The sequence below is a fragment of the Cupressus sempervirens genome, chromosome 9 (assembly GCF_028749045.1).
Source record: "Cupressus sempervirens isolate cs-2001-9-10 chromosome 9, ASM2874904v1, whole genome shotgun sequence".
Lineage (NCBI taxonomy): Eukaryota > Viridiplantae > Streptophyta > Pinopsida > Cupressales > Cupressaceae > Cupressus > Cupressus sempervirens.
The window spans coordinates 565632939-565653514 of NC_143126.1; the positions used below are offsets into that span (position 1 = coordinate 565632939).

Here is a 20576-nt window from a genome sequence, read left to right on the forward strand (position 1 = left end):
CATCTTCCATTTATAAGCATTGACGATGGTTTGATTGTTAAGTTACCCAAAGAAGATTTAGAATATGGAAAAACACCATTGACCTAATTTTATTGTAGAGGAAATATTACTTGGAAGGAAAAACACATGGATGATGTTAAATGATAAATAGATTAAAAAATGAGATGTTAATATACAAGAGTGTATGAATACCAATGAAGAAAAAATAAATTACAAAGGAAACTTCAGAAGTATCATATGGCTAAGACAAAATGAGTGTAATTTTTTTATTTAATCGAAGACCTCAATCCCATGGAAGATCATGAGGCAAAAACATATACAAGAGAAAAAATTAAATGAAAAGTGCAAATGTAAATAGCTAAAGTAAGAACTAGTTATCTTCTAAAATAGATGGATGATTCCATGGAACATTGGTAAAAGAGAATATGCTTATCTTACAACAGGGGAGTGGTAGAGACAAAGTGACATTTTGTCATGGAGAGTCCAACATACAATGACATTTATTTCAATTAAGTGGATATTTTAGAAGCACCTAATTTAAGTACTTTATTTGAGGAGACATGGGTAGACAAAACAACAAACTATTGATCAAAATTCATTGTTCAAGGAGATATCTAAAGAGGAATTACAAATTGTTCAAGAGTTAGATACCCAACTTTAAGATGTGTGTTATTCATGAGCACTATAAATTGTTTTGACCTCATAGACATAATTAAAATCTTTCATTTAGTCGTTGATATAACTACACCCTACATTTTCCACACTATACTTTTTTAATAAAACCTGAAAACATAGAATCACACCATATATTTATTTAGAAGTGAGATTTACTAACGCAAAATGTCTAAACAACAAATTAAAATGTAAGCATTGACAAGAGAACACAAATTTTTCTAATAGTTGCCTTTACTTATGAAACGTTACCAAAGTGACAGTTTTTAAAAAAAACCTTTATAACGTTTTAGTTTGCCGTTTAGCCAATTCCTGCCACCACAACCTATATATTTATGTGTGAAATATTTGACAGAGATTTCAACTATATAAGTTAACAACTGCGTCAACACATTTGCGTATTGTCGGAGCTCTCTGGATCAACACTTTTTCCTTTCCGTAGGGCCTTCATTTTATTTTTAACCCTCGCAGAGAGGAAAATAATGAGGCCAACGATATCATTGTCTTACCACGATCTTGATGAGCAGGCCTCCACGGCTGCCATGGAGGTCGACGACGGAGACCCGTTGGAATTCACGAACGACGTGCTTCCTGACAGTAAACCTTCCGACGCAGATTTCTTCAATTCATTTGAGGATGATTTTGACGACAGCGATATTGCCTGATCGGACCATGCAGGGTATTTTCTTTTCATTCTGGGGATGCACATCCTGAAATCCAATCTGCAGTTTAGCTTAAATAATCGGGGGCTTTGATTATAAGTCTGAACATTTGAAAATTTTGTTATGTGGATAATGAAGTGTATATATTGACTTGAGGTTTTATTACTTTCCGAAATTTCGAACATCTGAAATATCTATTTTCTTGCTGCACTTTTTGAAGTCTTAAGAAGGTTTTAATCAAGTTTTATTGCTGTGTTGGTTTGGACTTCGTGAACGTTGGATGGTGAAATTAATCCTTTGTTATGGGCATTTATTATTTGCCGAGTTATATTATCGCATGTAGGTGCTTGAAATCCTAATTAGAGTTTTGATGGTTTGAATGCTGATATATTTTTTTGTGAGGTTTTGATGGCGAAATGTTTACGCTGATTTGGGTTTTTAATTTCTTATTACTTTAAAAGACAAAAAACTCTCTATGGTCAGTATGTTTTCTGCGTGGCTATTTTTAAACCCTAATTACGAGAAATTGTAAAATTTGATTCTGGGTGAACTTTCAGAGAGAGAGAGAGGATGCAGTTTGTACTATATTTTTGCTCTCGGATGGGCTTTGCTTACTAATATTGTTTTTGGTCAGCACCTTTTGATGCCCCTGGTTTGTGTCGTTAAATGCCTATTCTCGATTTTGTTAGTTTTATTATCGGTGATTAAATTAGTTGGGTTTATGGGCTAATTTTGGGGGTCTTGCTGTATTCTTTGATCTCTTTAGTTCTTTTTGGTTTTCTTGGTGATGCTGAGGCTTTTATTGGACCTACTAGTCTTGTCTTTATTTTATTTCCCATGCATGATAGTCACGTATGTCGTAGCATTCATTTGAAATTGTTCGATAGTCATATTCGTCGCACCTTCCTTTTAAATGTTTTGATAAAATTCTGTTTATTTTAACTTCCTGGATGCACAGCATGAATAACTGTAAGGATGAGTAAATGGAGAGTTATCTTTGTTATGACATTGTTGGTAAGGTTGGAATTAACGAGAAGGATATGGGCGGAGGTAATAGGATTGACTAGATGCGATGGTTTATATTAGAGGCAACTGTGTTTGAATCCTGGGTTGATAATGGACTTTAGAGCATGACTGTTCGCAGGTTTAAAATATTGAGGACGAGAAGACTTATGACGTTTCATTTGCCATGGGTACTTTCCATATCTCCCAATCTGGATATTGTAGAAGTTGTAAAGAAAGTTGAAGATTGACTTAAAAGTATCATTTTATTCTTTGTTTTCTTGGATGCTAACTTCCTTTCTTCCACAAAGTATTTTGTTGAGTGGATTGGCAATATTTGGGGAGAAAAGATGGATATCTATGTACTATTCTGCAGAATGATCCAAAGAGGGTTGTTTTTGTTTTGCTTGTGGCTCGTAGAATGCAACCAGAGTTATTAAAAAAGAATTTTGGAACATGGGTCAGTCAATTCCAGGGTAGTCCCTTGGTTTTGAGTCTAGCCTGGTGAAGTTCTAGCTAACTCAATTTCAAGGTGGCTTGAACTTAAGAAACTTTCTCCTCATCTACGGGTTTTAAATCTTCAGTCTCTTAACTTCTAGGAAATGTTCTTCAAGTGGAATAAACAAGGTCAACCTTGCCTCATCTTAATGCTGGAGTCTTTAATAACCCTCAATCCTGAGGCTGTTGTTCTAAAGTCTTTGTTTATTCAAGTGGGAGGCTATCTGTTAAAATGTGAAATTGAGTTATTGAGGGGATTGAATGCTTTTTCTTTCTTGTGTAAGGAGGGGCATCATATAAGAGATTGCCCAAAAACCCTCAAAAACTAATAATGCCTTGTCAATGATGTTATGAATAATGTGGAAGTTGATTCTAATATTAATAATATTCCAGTCGAGGCCCTCTCTGGAGGGAATAATGTGATATTTAAGGTGTTGAATCTCTCATGGTTTCAAATTTGACCCCTCTACTATACAATGTAGTCTCCACTCAGGGTATTTGGTGAATGAGTCGGTTTCTTTGGAGGACATTCCTCCTAATGTTAATGTTTGTTTACAGGATGGAACGTATTGTTATTCCTTCTGTTGCTGTTGAAAATATGGATGAAAGTGATTCTGTTAATTTGCAAAATGAAGTTTCAGAGGAAAAAAGTGCTTACAATTGGCTCGAGAGACACAGACACAAGGCTTCTGTTGAGAACATGAAAAACTCACTCTGCTCTCCCAAAGTTGCTAGAATTAAACCTAGTTTTATAATTAGCTAACCTATATAGTGTATACAAATATTTATAAAAGGTAGAAAGCCACTCTTTCAAGAAGATAGTAGGATGATGACAATGGTCTCATTGAGAAGGGAGATGAATTGTGTGATGCTAAGAAGAAAAGAAATAAATTAAACAAGTTGATGTTACTCTAAAAGTTAGCAAAAAAGGGAAGGAGGAAAAATCATAGAAATGCTTTTACAGGCTTTATAAGAACCAGAAACCCTCTTCATCTCCCCCTTGTGATAAATGATATGAAATTTCAAAATTTTCTAACTAGAATATCAGGGCACAAAGTCTTTTGATGAAAAATAAGTTCTATGTCTTATTGCAAGAGTAGGTTCAAAATGATTTTCGTTGTTTGCAAGCGATTGAGGCTGTGCAATTACAGAAAATATGTTCTTTGAAAACTGTCTGGAGGAACTCTTTTGTCTTTGCTACTAAATATGTTAATCAGAATGGTGGCTTTTCTATTTAGGTTGATTCCAAGTGGGTGCCTTTTGTTTTTGACAGTGGGTCTTCTTGTAATAGATTGGCCTGAAGTGCTTTTTTGTATTGTTTTATATAACGAAAAACATGAGCACCTAAAGAACATTAATGGCTTGCAGCAAAGGCTTCCCTATTTTCTGTTGATAGTCTTCCAATTTTCAAATGATTATGTGTAATTGTCACTAGTTGGTGATCACTGAGAAGCATACAGCGAGTTCCAGAAACCCATCTCTATGTTAATCAGGCTGGTTGGGAGATCAAGAAGGTAATGCTATGATATTGCAGCAGCAAGAGATATTGCTGCTAGTGTGTAGTGAAAAAGAGAGCTTATTAGGTGTCGATAGAAGCAGTGTTACTATAAGCAAGCAAAGGATCCTAGGCTGTAGGCAAATTTCAAGCTAACTGTTTTGCTGTTCTATTATCTGTTTGAATGGTGGCATGGGGTTCACCCTTCCAGTGGAATAGATCCGAGGGTTCTTTGAAAAGAACCTCAATTTAGAATGTCAAAGCTATGATAGAATCTCAGATGATGAAAATGAAGGCATGGGGCTGACCCTCCCAGTGGGGTAGATCCCAGGGTTCTTTGAAAAGGACTCCAATCTAGGCTGTCAAAGCTATGATATAATCTGGGACAATGAAAATTGATGTTGTACCTTTATTAAAAAAGACAGTTTGTTAAAGAAAAGCAAATTCCAAATGTCAAATTATGAGAGCAAACATCATTTGAGCATACAGTGATCTCTCAAAACGATGATTGGTCTGCAGATTTCTCAATGTTTGGCCATCTCCCAAGGGCATCCAACTGGCTTGGGTTATTGTTCCAGGAACCAGATATCTACTTTTCTCTGAGGGATTTCTTCATGGTAATATTTCATTCGTTAAGAGATAGAGAAATAACCTTTGAGAAAGTGCCCTTTAGAAGTGGTTTGTTTATAAAGTACTAGGATGGCAATTCTGACCAAGGGAGGAGAAACTCAAAAGAACGGCCTTGCTAGGTTAAATTATGATGCTAAAGACTTGAGCAAGGAGCATCCAGCAGGAGATTTTTTTCTAAATATGCTGATTAAATTAGTAGTGAGTATTTGTGAAGTGATGGATAGCAGTTTTTAAAATATTGTTTGGGCAGTTTCAGGAAAGCTGGTGACTACTAATTTATTCATATATGATGCCGGTGGTAATTTGGTCTTATTTTTGTTGTCAACTGAGTAAGCAGTTAGTAGGAACATAAATGATGACCTGGTTAGATGCAGTGATTTTTTAAGATGCATTTAATTTAAGTTAGTTGCAGTTCAAAACATAGAGGCTTCATTGTTACAAACTAATGAAATAATGATTTCGGAGAGCAGTGATTTGATAAGGAAGATTCTAACCAAATTTTGGGGGTGGTAATTCAGTATGGTCATGCAACATAGAAGAGTAGTATTTGAGTACAGTCAGCAGATTGTATTAGTTTAGTTGTGAGGAGTATGTTATGGTTTTAGTGGGTTAACCAAATCAAGCTACTGCACATCAGGTTTTGTATGTTGTGGATCTTCATTTCCTAGCGAAGCAATAAAATTGGATGAAACTATATGTTGGTATTGTTTTGAAGCTATGTTTATCACTGGTAGTGGTGTAGAAAGGACAGAGTCAAATGAAATGGAGGAGTTGATAGTATAATCATGTAGACAAAGTTTTGTGGTAGAACGTGAATGATCAGTGGAAGGAGATTCTGGCTGTTTAACTATATTATCTTGTTTGTTGGGTTGAAACTTGAGTTATATAATGCATTCTGTTACAGTTATCTTCAATGAGCTGGGTCAGTCCATGTAACAATAGTCATATGTTATTGCTGGTCATCTAGAAGTGTACATGGTTGAGCCCAAGGACAAGTTGGCCTGTTCATGTTTTGTGTCCATGTGAATGTCTTAAGAGCCATATGATAGAGAAGTTTTAATATTTATTATGTGAAGATCAACAGTTTTGTTTTGATTCATATTCACTGCACTTCTGTGATAATGCTGTCATCATATTTTTCAATAGGATGTATTTCTTCTGTAGTAATTGATGGTGACGCTATTAGTCTGGTATGAGCTTCTTGTTTTGTTACCTTTCAATAGGTATTCAATTCTTGACTGGATCAAGTTGCTTTAGGAATTGATGGTGACACTATCAGTCTGGTAAGAGCTTCTTTTTTTGATACCTTTCAATGGGTATTCAATTCTTGACTGGATCAAGTTGCTTTATTTTCCTATCCAGTTTTGAAGGGGAAAATCCTTCAATGCTATAGAAGACTCTTGAAATTTATTGAAGTCACAGAAATGATTTGTACCTTGTGAAAACTGGATGTGGAATCTATACTCTTATTAGGGCATTTGCTACTTTCTGAGTTATCTAATGGCATGTACATATAAATATTATGGATGTCGATGTTAAAATCGCAAGTAGGGTTTGCCTGGATTTTTGTTTGGAATCAAGCCTGATAATTTTGAATTTGTGGCATTTAGATGCTGAAATGTACACCGTCATTTGGGTTTTTATTTTTTATTTACATAAATAAATTTTGATTCCTTGTTTCCTGCATAGCCACATTGAAATACAAAGTAGATATAGATGATTGCTATTGGTGTGACGGTTTGACCTTTGTGATTTCTGGATAGGAAATATATTGCTTCGATTTAGGTTTCTATTACTTTCTGAAATCTTCAATGCCATCTACAGTTTCTAGATAACCATGTTCAGAGTAAGAGCTTCTTTTTTTGATACCTTTCAATGGGTATTCAATTCTTGACTGGATCAAGTTGCTTTATTTTCCTATCCAGTTTTGAAGGGAAAAATCCTTCAATGCTATAGAAGACTCTTGAAATTTATTGAAGTCACAGAAATGATTTGTACCTTGTGAAAACTGGATGTAGAATCTATACTCTTACTAGGGCATTTGCTACTTTCTGAGTTATCTAATGGCATGTACATATAAATATTATGGATGTCAATGTTAAAATCGCAAGTAGGGTTTGCCTGGATTTTTGTTTGGAATCAAGCCTGATAATTTTGAATTTGTGGCATTTAGATGCTGAAATGTACACCGTCATTTGGGTTTTTAATTTTTATTTACATAAATAAATTTTGATTCCTTATTTCCTGCATAGCCACATTGAAATACAAAGTAGATATAGATGATTGCTATTGGTGTGATGGTTTGACCTTTGTGATTTCTGGATAGGAAATATATTGCTTCGATTTAGGTTTCTATTACTTTCTGAAATCTTAAATGCCATCTACATTTTCTAGATAACCATGTTCAACCGGCAAGTCTGCTTTGAGTTTTATTTAATCTTGTGTTAGTTTGAACTTTGAACCTTGCACTATTTGATTTGTGTAGTGTATATCTTCAGAAAATTTTGGGTTCTGTGGCTGTCATAGACTCTTGATCATAGAGACTGTTTGGGCAACTTTCTCCATGATATGAACATCTATCTTGTTCAAGCAATTGTAGCATTTCCATTTCAGTAGCTTCTTTTTCATGTAATTGTAACTTTAAGGTTTATAAAATTCTAGAAAGCTACAGTGTAAAGCTATTGATGAGTGCCTACAGAAGCAAAATGATTCAATTGATTACAACTTTTGTCATCTCTAAAAATCATACTGCAACAATTTGTTTGTATTAGTCTTTAGTCTTTATTGATTGTCATAGACTCTCTGATCATAGAGTCTGTTATGGCTATCTTCTGCATGATATGAATATGTATCTTGTTCAAGCTATTGTAGCATTTCTTTTAGGGTTCATAGTAATCTAGAAAGCTACAGTATAAAGAAGCTATTGATGAGTATCTACCGAAGCAAAACGCTTCAATTGATTGTGACTTCTGCCATCTTTAAAAGCAAACTGCAGCAAGTTGTATTTTATTTTATTAGTCTTGATTAATTTTTTCCTTCTTGCACTTAGTTTATCTAAAATGGGCAAAGATCCACATTTATGCATTTAGGAGCATTTTTTTTGGGCATTCATAATGATGTTACATTCTTTTCCAGTCAATTCTTCCATTTCAATATGGCATCAGAAAGAAGCAATGCATCCAATCTGCCAACTTTAAGGCAGACTGGGGTTCAAGGCTCATATGTCAGATGCAAACTAGAAATTGTGAGATTTATGCAGTTTTTGCTGCATATTGTTTTGCATTTTGTAGAGATTGTTCAAATAACACCTTTACAATTCAGGATATATACTTATGCGATGAGATGTCTTTTTATCAGTGATGTTTTTAAAAATGATTTTAGAAATGAAGTTTACAATAACATTCCTGGTAAAGCTTTGACAACTAACTTATTGCCACAAAAGGCCTACAAAAACATCCCTTTGGCCATCTAGTAATCTTGCTGAGAGCAGCAAAACAAAATTGGGCTACTCAGTTGGCCATTACACAAAACTTTCACTCTTTTTCAGACAAAATATAAGCCCAGTATCTTACAAAATGGGCTGAAAGAGGACATTCACGAACAGAGATTTCACAAGAACTAACAGAACAAAACAAGACTTCTGTTAGCATCCTTTGCTTTGATCATGGGGCCTTGGAGTTCTCTGGTATCCACGTGAGCATTCTTGATTTTCCTTGCTTTCTGTACCTTTGGAGGCTTCTCCTTAAGAGTCTGGCGCCTCTGCATTGCAATTTTGTTCTTTTCCTCCTCCATCATTTGCAACAACTCCTTCAACATCTCACATCTTCCTCTGGCTTCCTCAATTCTGCATTCCTTGCTTGTACTGGTGCTTCAAACCAAGAAAGGTTTAAAAGTTTGGGTCGTGTTTTCCACTGCCCTCCACAAACCCTCTTCTGTCCTCAAACCTACTCCAGGCTATGCCATTCCAATGCTAGACACCATTCCTTCTGTCCACTGAGGTTGGATACACACTTGCGTGACCCACAATGCCTCCTCACGCAACCATAACTAAAGAGTCCAACTAAAAAATGCTAAAGAAATATCAATGCTTGTATTGAACTTGTAATTTGTCAACATGAACTCTTCTCTGAAGGTTAAATTCACACCCTTCTAGAATTGTGGGCTGTCAATGATGAAAATTCCTCTCATTCTCTTATGGCTCACTTCCTCTCTAAAAGCCTGCAACTGATTAAAGGTATGCAAAGAGAACTTTGTCTCCATTCTGCAATCTGTTTAGTACTCTTCAACCAGATCACCTGTGAGAGTGAATTTACTCCCAAAGTGTAATGATAGGAGGAAGTCCACAAGGATGGATGTGACACAAATCAGATTTTCTTACTAATGTGAAAGTGAATCTGTAAATGTTTTGCATGGTAATATTTGGCACTAGAATTATTTGAACTTATAAAAAGATTAGGATAACCTGCATAATATGCCTGTCCTGAACAAGTGACTCATATGGGATGTTAACAGTATACACACAGTGAAATGTGTACAAATGGTCACACTGAAAGTAAAATTTATTTTGTTCCATAGAAACATTAAGGATTCTCAAGCTAGCATATCAATTTGAGCTTCAGGTTTGCTCTCAACTCATTTTTGGTGAAGTCATTGTCACCATTTAATGAATGATATAGTGTTCATCTATGCATGTTATCAATGAATGCATTGTGAACCATGTTTGCAAGTTTTTTTCCCCAAAAGTGGTAATTGGTTCCATTGCATAGAAAATTAAAGATTCTCTATTTGGATTCTAGGTTCTATGCCTACCTCACTTCTGCTGATGCCACTCATTATTTCTTGAAATTTATAGAGCTAATCATTTAATGATTAAAAATGTCATTATTTTGTAACTACTTTGTTGGCCCATTCCACTGAACTCAATGGCAAGCCACCATCAACATAAAAGGATTGAAAGTGTGTCCCAACCAGCCTTCTGTTAAAATCTTCTTCTAAACAATAATATTAAAAAATGCATCATACTAAGGTAGAAAGTCTACAAAAAGCATCAACCCAAGGAGCAGAATAGAAGAAAACCCTGATTTAGCTCAAAAGGAGGAGAGAAGAAACTCCTGATTTAGCTCAAAAGCAGGAGAGAAGAAACCCCTGATTTAGTTCACACTCCACTTGGTGTTGAGCACCTGCTGGCTCAACACCTTCATTGCCCAAAGAACCGCCCATTTGATTACAATTTGACCCGATATGCTCTTTAATTATCATTCATCCCAATGTGCTCTTATTTGATGAAAACAAAACAGTTCTACACATTTTTAATTTCCCACATAGTTTCTAAGAGGTTCCCCAACTTCAAGATTTCTTTCATGGACTTGATGGCCGACATGGAAACACAATAAACTTTCACAACTTCCATTCTTTTTTCAAGACAAATGTACAAAGGTTAGAAAAGACCAAAAAATAGAGCAACATTGTTTGGACTCTTACCTAAACCCTGAGCATACTCTACCACAATTTTTCCTTAATCATTAGCAGTGGTAGACCATTTGGTTTTTTCTTGGAAGAATCACTAGAAACCAAATGATAATAACTCAATGATATCAAAACTGTAAATATGGTTCCCGAAGTTTTTGGACTTGATATTGATATTCCCATTATGTGAATCAGCTTTTCCTCTTCCTTAGCAAACAACCAGACAAGCTGAAGCTTCATTTAAAAAAAAAAAATAGTAAAATTTGAGTGCAATAATTTGCACGAGAGCTTAAGCTCTCTTTCTACAACCAGCTGCGTATTCATTTTATGCATTGCAGGATTCCAGATAAGCTAAAGCTCTTCTTGAACGTCATTCCTGTTAAATCTGCCCTTGAAAGTAAGAACTGAAAATTATCTCTAGCTGCTGCTCTTATTGCTTTTTTGTTCATTAAAGCATCATCTTAATTTTCAATCACTGAAATATGATTTCTAATTCTATTACTAACCACCAGTATGTAAAAGATTGGAATTTGCATGTCCTTCATGAGCCCATAAAGCCTTGGATCTAAGACAAAATTAAGAGACATGCGCACCCAAGATAGAAGTAATATTCTGCAGCTTGCAAGCTCATGTTCTATTGTGTGTCTTTGCCACTCCTTTATTTCCTAGAATATGTTAGTTGTGCATGAGAGCTGTACATATCAGTCCCTTCTAATGTAATTTTGTTAGTGGAATGTTTGTAAGCAAGGGATACCAGCACATGAGCATGATCTGAATTAGTCAAAAGCAAAATAAAGGATTCAGCAGCAGCATTCAATCTGAAGAGCTGTTAGTCAACAATGAATCTATCTAATCTTCCTATGACTAAAACTTATTCATTTTTTCAATTTGACTTTGTAAAACCATCAAAACTGGGAAAAAAATGCTAACAAGAATCCTGTCCTCCATGAGGTCCAACACACTGAGAATTCTGATCCAGCAATATCGCTCCCTCTTAATTCTCACAACCTCCAAATTAAATTACAACCACCGCTAATTGGCAATGATCCAGTTTTACAGCCCATTTGAGGAGCCTGCTTACCAAATGTTTTGTTAGCACTCTTATAGTATTAAGTGATATTTAGGTCCATACACATTCGTTGAATCAACATTTACTTAAAAGCTTGGAATTACAAAGGGTACATCATAGCCCAAGGCACATTCTCAATACCAAGAGTTTGCACTTCTTTTTCCAGCTTGTGGCAATATCCTCGAAAGTCGTCGTACCTGGTCTGCTTATCCTGCTTATCGTCATTCCAAATATCGAATGATTCTCACAAATTCATTCTTTGCATGTTCAAATGCTTTAAAAAAACAATTATTGTAGATGGAAGAACTTGAATCTTCAGTTTAAGGGTTCGACTACAATATTATTGACCCTTAACTTCCAATACAAAAATAATCAAATTTCTGAGGTTGTCAAAGACAACTTTATTATGAGGTTGTTTTTTTTAAACCTTAGCTTCTAGAGCATCTATCAAATTTTGTTCACTTCCTTAAGTATGTTGCATTATCATTTTATTGAGGCATATTATTTGTGGGAGCCCTCAATTGCATTTTCAGAATACATTTGCAATTCAATGACTCCAATTTTCCACATCGTTAACTATCTTCTTCTCCTCTTACATTAGCGTTTTTCTAATCTCGTTTATTTCATCATGACCTTACTCTTTGAGAATATCTATATTTGTTATCTCCTTGATAATAACAGACCACTTTTTATATCAAAAGTTTGTTGGTGCTTTGCAATGACTCTTCTTGCATTTCTTCCATTTAAAACCTTGGGTCCTTCACATTTGTGGCCTTGATTGCGGTAACAATGTCTTTGCCTAGTATGGTGTTGGATGCCTTGACATTGGCATCTAGTCCTTGTTGAGCACTTCTAGTGGCCCTACTACCATGGCTGCCAATAGTGATCAACCCTTTACATCACTAGCCTCTTCATTGTTGACCTTTGCAGTTGGTTTTGCTAGCCTATATTGTGAGCCTTCCTCGTTTGCTAACCTTTATGTTGCACATGGGTGGCACAATGGTCTTTATCTAGGTTGAGTTGGATGCCTGCACCTTGACCTTAATGGTGGCACTTTCTTCCTTTGCCATCCCTAGTGTGACTGTATCGACTCCATCTACAATTCTTCTGGGTGCTGGTCATAGTGGTGGGCCCTCTTCCTTGGGAGTTGACCTTTTTCTTAGTGTCCCTTCTATTGCTCTTCTAGCTCACAATGGTGTTGATAAGGGAGGTATCCCACTGCACTTTTTTATTCTACTAGTAGAAGCTATGCTCATGTCACTAAAACTACTACTAACAACTTGTCTTAGGTGAAAGTGTGTCTTGTTTCTTGTACCAAAATGTTACCTCTTGTTGCATGTGGTCCTAAAGTGGTGCAAAAATGTGGATTTCTACCAAAGCCATGGATAGGTTGGTAAATACACAAGCCCTTGGCCTTCTCTCGTGGACTTACATGGTTGGGTTACCAACTCTTGGTGGCCTTGTGTCTCAGGTGACATTGAACTCTACCCTTACACTGAGGGGTTTTTTATTGATTCAATTTCTTCTGTTGAAGATTGTAATTTGATTCTGAATAAGTTGTGGGTTTGGCTTTTTGCCAAGCCTTGGGTAATCTCCTTCAACCCTCAATGAACCACTCAATGTGTGTTTAGTGTGGGTTTGTCTTCCTAATTTCCACTACATTTCTTTTAGGAAATGTTTGCTTTGAGGTTGTTGGGAACTCCCTTGACCATTTCCTAAAGGTGATCCACGCTATATCTTCGACCATTTTACTTTTGCCTGTATTTTGGTTGATTTAGACGTGTTTGTGCTACTTCCTGGGGACTTGGTGCTCATGGCTGGAAATCAACCAAGGTTTCAAGCACTAGGTTATGAAGGTCTTCCCTTCCACTGTCGACATTGCTTTTTTTATTGGTCACATTACCTTCGATTGTTTTGTTCTGTGTTGTAAGGGCATGGCTACTTGGTAGAAGGCTATAAGTAACGAGCATTTGATAGTTCGTGCTATTGAATATCTTTCTGAGTCCTCTTTTGAGGATTCACACTATAGTGCCTACCCCTTGTTTACTTTTCATGTTATATTGCTGAATTCTTTTAGGACAACTTTTATGGTTGTGTTATGATTAGTGGTACTTGGTTACTTGATTTGATTGATGGCGTGGTTACTTGGTGGAAAGTTGTAAGTAATGATCATTTGATAGTTTGTGTCGTTGAATATTCTTCGAGTCATCTTTTGAGGATTCACACAATAGTGCCTACCCCTAGTTTACTTTTCATGTTATATTGTCAAATTCTTTAGGCCAACTTTTATGGTTGTGTTATGATTAGTGGTACTTGGTTACCTAATTTAATTGATCTTATTTTATACTTAGTTTATATATTTGATGAACTACTTGATACTCAGTTATTTCATGTGTTCATGTTTATTCTTCTTCTAATGATGCTTTGTATGTTTGTATAGTGATTCAATTGTTTCATGATGATAGATGGATGATTTATATACGGTTTTTATGGTCACTTATTCCATATGTGCATGTGTATGGTGTATATGTACGTTTGACGTTTCTAGTGTGGTTGACGGAGTCGTAGTAACTTGCTAGTCGGGATTGACAAGATGTACCATTCCCTACCATTCCCTGTTTAGATAAGATATATATGCATATGCACATGTTCGACTTTTATACAGATTGTAGGTATCGGGCACTGATTTTCCTAAATTGCCAAGATGAGCATGTTCTATTACAGTATCTCAATGGTAAAGAGGGGGGATAGTTCTTGAGTCCAAATTCTAACCTTGAGTCAATTGTCTTAGAATATAGGACAAGTATCTAAATTATTCACCCTTCTAAAATTTGAGATTTTGACCATTGAGTTTGAAATCGTACTTTTTTAAAAAGTTGAGTTTTCTTATTTAGTTTGTGGGTCTTGTGATTTTAGTTATAATTAAATCAAATAAAGATATTATTAAATGACTTAATTTAATGAAAATATTATAAAGAAATAAATAGTTTTTAATTATAGTTAACTAATTGAGAAACTATTTAAATAGAGGAAATAAATTTAAAGATTTAATTAAAGGTCTAATTTTGGTGTAATTAGAGTTATTTAAATTAATAATAATTAATTTAGGAGTTTAATTTTGATAATGAACTCTAAATATTATTAGTTAAATTAATAAATATACTTTAAGAGTTCATTTTTTCATATAGGTTAGAGATGAGAATTCTTGCAATCTTTGAGCATTTGTTTGGTTTAAGCATCAAATCAAGGTAGGAACTTTGTTGAGATTATCACAGTAAATTACTACAATTTTTTTTTTTCTATCTATTTCATGTTTGTGGCTCTTGTTTTAGAGATAAATTTCTATTTGAAACCCTTGTTTGGAATTTCATTATTGAGACTTATTGAAAATTGGGGTTTTTAGAAAACAAAGATCGAGATAGGGTTTGAAAAATGAAACCAATTTTTAATTGGATGAATTTGATTGTTGCAATTACTTTCCTATCAAATCTATGAGCCAAAAACTCTAAAAATTTTATATATTAATTATCACAATAATTAAAATTATTGTGGTAATTTTTTGAGGTTTTTATAAAATAGAATTTTATTTTTTGGGGGGCTCCTAGGGAATCGGGCCATGATCCCCCCCCATTGCACACAACAAACATGAGTGTTGTAAGTAGCAACTCACGTTACTTGGGCAACGGTGAGTAGCCCATCAAGCCAAAAAAAGCTAAAAATAAAATGTTAATATTATTTTAAAAATATTTTTATTATTATATATTTTATTAATTAATATTATTAATATTTAATGAATATTATTTTTATTAATAAATTTAATAGTTATTATTATTAATTTAATAAATATTATTTTATTAATAATTTAATATTTATTATTAGATTTTAATAGTATTTAATTAAAGATTTTGTTATAAAGTTTATATATATTATAATTTCAAATTTTAATTAAGAGAAATTTTAATAAAACTTAGAGTATTGTGTACAAGTATTTCACTTTATATGAAAATTGTTTTAAGAACTAAGATGAATTTTAATAGATTGATTGGTCACTTGAAATATTGGTGTTGGTCACTTGAAATATTGGTGTACTCAAAAAACTTTATCAAATGTGACATTTTGAAAACGAAAACTTGAAACTTTATTGTGAATCAAATTTTTATAATATTATATTGACAAACCAAATGAACTATATAATTATAATTGTTTAAATACGTGATGAGATTTATGTTTTATTTCGTGTTGGGGTTTGGGTTAAACCTAGTTTTGACTAATTAGGTATGTTTACCAAAGTCTTGGGAAGTGTTTGATTTGTGATGATGTTATGTAATGATTATTTAGTCACAATATATTACTCTCAATCATTGTGATGTATTCATGTATTTTTGTGATGAGGTTTTGATCAGTAATTTGTTAGTGCTTTCCAGTTGCTTGTATAGGACTAAGGTGAATAGTGTATTTTTTCTTGGTGTAACATATGAGGTTTTGATCAATTATCTATTGGTGCTTTCGAGTTGTTTGTATATGATTGAGGTGAATATTGTGATTTTATGAGTTATACTTTTATGATCTTAGGGTAGGTTATCCATGTTTATGCTGGGAAGAGGCTTGCAATGGAGGTCGAAGCCCTAAACAGGCTGCCTAAGTAACCCATTGTAAGTTGTCTTAATAAGTAATAACATTTCATGAAATGGTTAAAAATGAATTAACAAGAGTTAGTGTTTTACCTCGCCCATGCCTTGAGTGCTCGTACAGGCTAGGATCGGAGTAGGGAGGATGCTTGGTTGCGCCTTGTCTCGTTAGTATGCATTGTCTGTAAGAGATGATACTGATGCCACATAGAGTCACTATGGGCTCGGAGTTGAGAGAGGCTGCCAAGGTAACCTTAGATTTGGCTCATGTGATGACATGTGTCCACATGCATATTAGGTTTCCTACGTGTCTTTGTTGCCTCTAGGATTAGATGTTACTTGTATACTTGGTAACTTTGAGATAGATTAATGCTATCAGGATTCCTTGACTTAGATTCTTGTTACAATTTTGAATTGTTGTACATTTGAGATTTGAGATTATCTCCTCAACACGGTGGGAGTGGGCCATTTAGGTTCCACAAGGTCGGGTGGTAGTGTTTCTTATACCATTGAGATTTTGATAGCTGGATGTACTTTTGCAGTTGTTCCATTCTTTTGATCTTGTGATTTTATTCTATGGACATATGTCAATTTACTGTACTTTGATTATTGAAGATCTTATGAGATGTTGTACCTTATCATGATGTATATTCTTTTAGCATTTCATACTCTATGACTTGTACAGAGAATGATTATGTGTGTTGGGTTATGTCATGTGGCATTTGATGTACTTGTATATTATTCATTTCATTTCGTACTTATGGTTATTTTGTTAAATGAATCTTTTTTATGTATAAGATTTAATCTTAATAAAATTTTGTATGTGATTCAACATCATGGAACCCTCAGGAGATGTAGCTATGAATGTATTGCTTATGTATGTATATGAGTTATTGCTTCTGCTATGTTATCTCTTGTTATAATCTTTCAAAAAAAATGTTTGGCAAACTTAGTGACATAATAAGTTAATTTCTTTTGGGTTCCTTGGTAAGGCGTTACACACACGCTACTAATGAAGATGTAACCTCTGTGGAAAATCGTGATGACACTCTTGGTTTTGTTTGTGATTAGACTTCTATTGATGGTTCCCCTATTGTTGTTTAGGACTAGGCTTCCATGTTTGTTTTAGATTTTGCTTCAAATCATGCCTCTGTTAGTGATCGTGCTATTGCTTTTCTCTCTAGACTTGAGGACATATTTGACCCTCTATGTTTGCCTTTGCTTTACATCGTGCTCCTATTATTGCCCAACTCTTACATCTCTCTGGAAGTTGTATTGTAGGCTACCCTAAGGAAGCCTCCTCTGTTGGGGAGTCTAAGGATAGTATTGCTTGAATAGTTGTACAATGGTGTCAAAAGAACATTTGTCCTCCTTTGGTGGCATGAGTTTTCTCTTTTCAACTGGGCATTTCCATTTATTGTTTGTTCTTAGCTTTTCTTTTATACTCTATCATTACATTGTGTGTTGCGTAAGTGTTGTTAATGATCTAATAATATGTTCTTGGGCATTGTCTCTTAAATGGGTCATCACCTATATATTTTGGTTGTTTTTAATTCACAAACATGCATCCTTCTCAAAGAACCTTGGGATAAATCTCTTAGGAGGTTGAGCTCCTCCTTTGGTGGCTTGAGTTTTCTCTTTTCAACTGGGCATTTCCATTTATGGTTTGTTCTTAACTTCTTTGTTGTTGTACTGTATCAGTACATCTTGTGTTGCCTAAGTGTTGTTAATGGAATACTAATCTATTCTTGGGTCTTGTCTCTTAAATGGGCCAACACCTATATTTTATGGCTTTTTCTAATTCACAAGCATGCATCCTTCTCAAAGAACCTTGGGATAAACCTCTTAGGAGGGCGAGCTCCATGCTACTACACTTTACTTGTATAACTATACAAAACATTTCCTCCTTGTGTTTTACTTTGTTTACCTAGGTTTCCTCTATTTATGCACATTGGTTGGTTCCTTATAGTAACTACCTACACCATTGCATTGCATTGCCCTTTGCCACTCTAGAGTTGTAGTATCACCTACCTAGTGTTACAACTAGCCTGTGTAGAAATTATTAGATGTTGGGGGGTAGGAAACAAAGTCATTTTTAAAAGATCTCCAATCATACTTGGTCTTTTCAAACTTGGAAGTTGTAAGTAGAAAAGAGAAAGTATTTGATGCAATTCATTAGTCCTCTTTAAGTGCCCCTACTTTAATTATATAAAATAAAATTAGGAGCATAGGAAATCATTAATTTTCTTACTCAATAATTTAATTCAAAGCAAACACATGTACCACCCTGCCAAGGAACCTAAAAGAAATTAACCTATTATGTCACTAAATTTGCTAAACATTTTTTTTAAAAAAGATTAAAACAATAAGAGATAACATTGTGGAAGCAATAACTCACATACGTAGAAAACAATATATTAACAATTACATCTCTTAATGGTTCCATGATGTTGAATCACATGATACATAACAAAATCCACATCATAGGATAACCATAAGTACAAAATCAAATGAAATAATATACAAGAATATAAGATGCCATATGGCATAAACAAAAAGCATAATCCTTTTCTGTATAAGTTACAGAGTATGAAATGCTAACAGAATATATATATATATATATATCATCCTATAGGATCTCAAAACCAAAGTACGATAATCAACATGACCATATAAAAAGATGACAAGATCAAAAGATTAGAACAACTACACAAGTATATCCAACGACGACATCCAACTGTGGAATCTCAATGGTATAAGAAACATTGGCACTCGACCTCGTGGAACTTAAATGGCCCACTCCTACCATGTTGAGGATATAATCTCAAATTCGGAACAAATAACAAATCAAAAGTTGTAACAAGAATCTAGGTCGAGGAATCATGCTAGCAATCTATCTCAAAAGTACCAAATACACAAGTAACACCTAATCCCAAGGGCAACAATGACGAATAGGAAACCTAATATGCATGTGGGTAAGTGTCATCATATCAACTAACTCTAAAGCTACCTTGGTAGCCTCTTTGGACTCCAACCCCCTAGTAACAATATAGCATCAGTATCCTTTCTTACAGACAAGGCATACTAATGAGGCAAGGTCACAACCAAGCATCCTCTTTACTCTCATCCTAGCCTATACTAGCACTCGAGGTATTACACTGACTCTTGTTAATTCATTTTAACCCCATTAATGAAATGTTATCACTTATTAATACAATTTACAATGGGTTACCTAGACATCTCTTTAGGGCTCCAACCTTCATTGCAAGCCACTTTCCAGCATACACATAGATAACCTACTCTAAGCTCATTGAAGTATATCTCAAAAAATCACAATATTCACCTTAGTCCTATACAAGCAACTAGAAAACATCAATAGATAAATCACAATATTCACCTAAATCCTATACAAGCAACTGGAAAGCACCAATGGATAACTGATCGAAAACCTCATAGGTTACACCAAGAAAATCATAAAACATGAACTTACAATAAATAACTCGATCTCATCATATAAACACATGAATATAACACATTGGTTGGGAATGAAATGATTAGGACAAAATAATATCACATAGCAACATCATAAAACCATCACTTCCCAAGCCTTTGGGAAACATTCCTATTTGGCTGAACTATTAGGTTTCCCCAAAAAAACTCATCACAAGATAAAACTCAAAACCTCAATAGGTATATAAAATAAGTGTAGTTAATCAACCATTTTAGTTATTATTTTATTTATTTTATAATTCCATAAAAAATGATTTGCTACATTCAAGTTTTCATTTCATAATTGTTTCATAGTTGGATAAAGGTTATCAATCATGCAATATTATCATGTTATATATTTAAATAATCTTAAATCATGAATGATTTAATTAATAACATAAAATGTATAATATTAAATTAAATTTTAATATCAATTTCATTTCTAAAATATTAATTCGCCTTCTATTTAAGTCTAATATTAACATTTACTTTTTTCCTTTAATTCATAATGCAACTCGAGATAACACAAACTTGAAATTATAATTATAAATAATTAAACTATTTACAATTTCTCTCATAATATTTAAATATTCATAACTAGATAATGATAAAGTTAACTCAACTACAACTCTTCTTAAAAAATAGTTAAGTTACATATATATATTTACCAACCTATTACTCCACTTGCATTAATAAATATATAACAAGTTATAATCCACTCAGAGTTTTTTTTTTAAAAAATTAATATTAAAAATCCATTTATAAGAAAAAAAGTAGTATTTATTTATTTAATTTTCAAAATAAATAAATAATATATTTTTTTCATTAATAATATTTTTTAAAAATTTCAAATTAATAATTAATCATAAAAATAATTATATATATAAAAGTAAATAAATCCAAAAATTAAATTATAATTTTAGAAAATTAAAAAAAAAACATTCAATTAGTATTTCCGCATGCCT

The 20576-nt window shown here is 33.9% G+C and overlaps 1 protein-coding gene and 1 long non-coding RNA gene across 2 annotated transcripts; both read left to right on the forward strand.

The window, feature by feature from the left end:
- The first annotated feature begins 1040 nt into the window (after positions 1-1040).
- SMAP1 (small acidic protein 1) lies at positions 1041-1563 on the forward strand. Its single transcript, XM_089801130.1, has one exon. It carries the CDS (start codon positions 1155-1157, stop codon positions 1335-1337), a length of 183 nt encoding a protein of 60 aa, XP_089657256.1. The 5' UTR covers positions 1041-1154; the 3' UTR covers positions 1338-1563.
- A 4333-nt stretch (positions 1564-5896) lies between these two features.
- On the forward strand, positions 5897-8282 carry LOC149539916 (uncharacterized). The gene is made up of 2 exons (XR_016356318.1): positions 5897-6242; positions 7445-8282. It is a non-coding gene; the product is annotated as an uncharacterized LOC149539916 (long non-coding RNA).
- The last annotated feature ends 12294 nt before the right edge of the window (positions 8283-20576 follow it).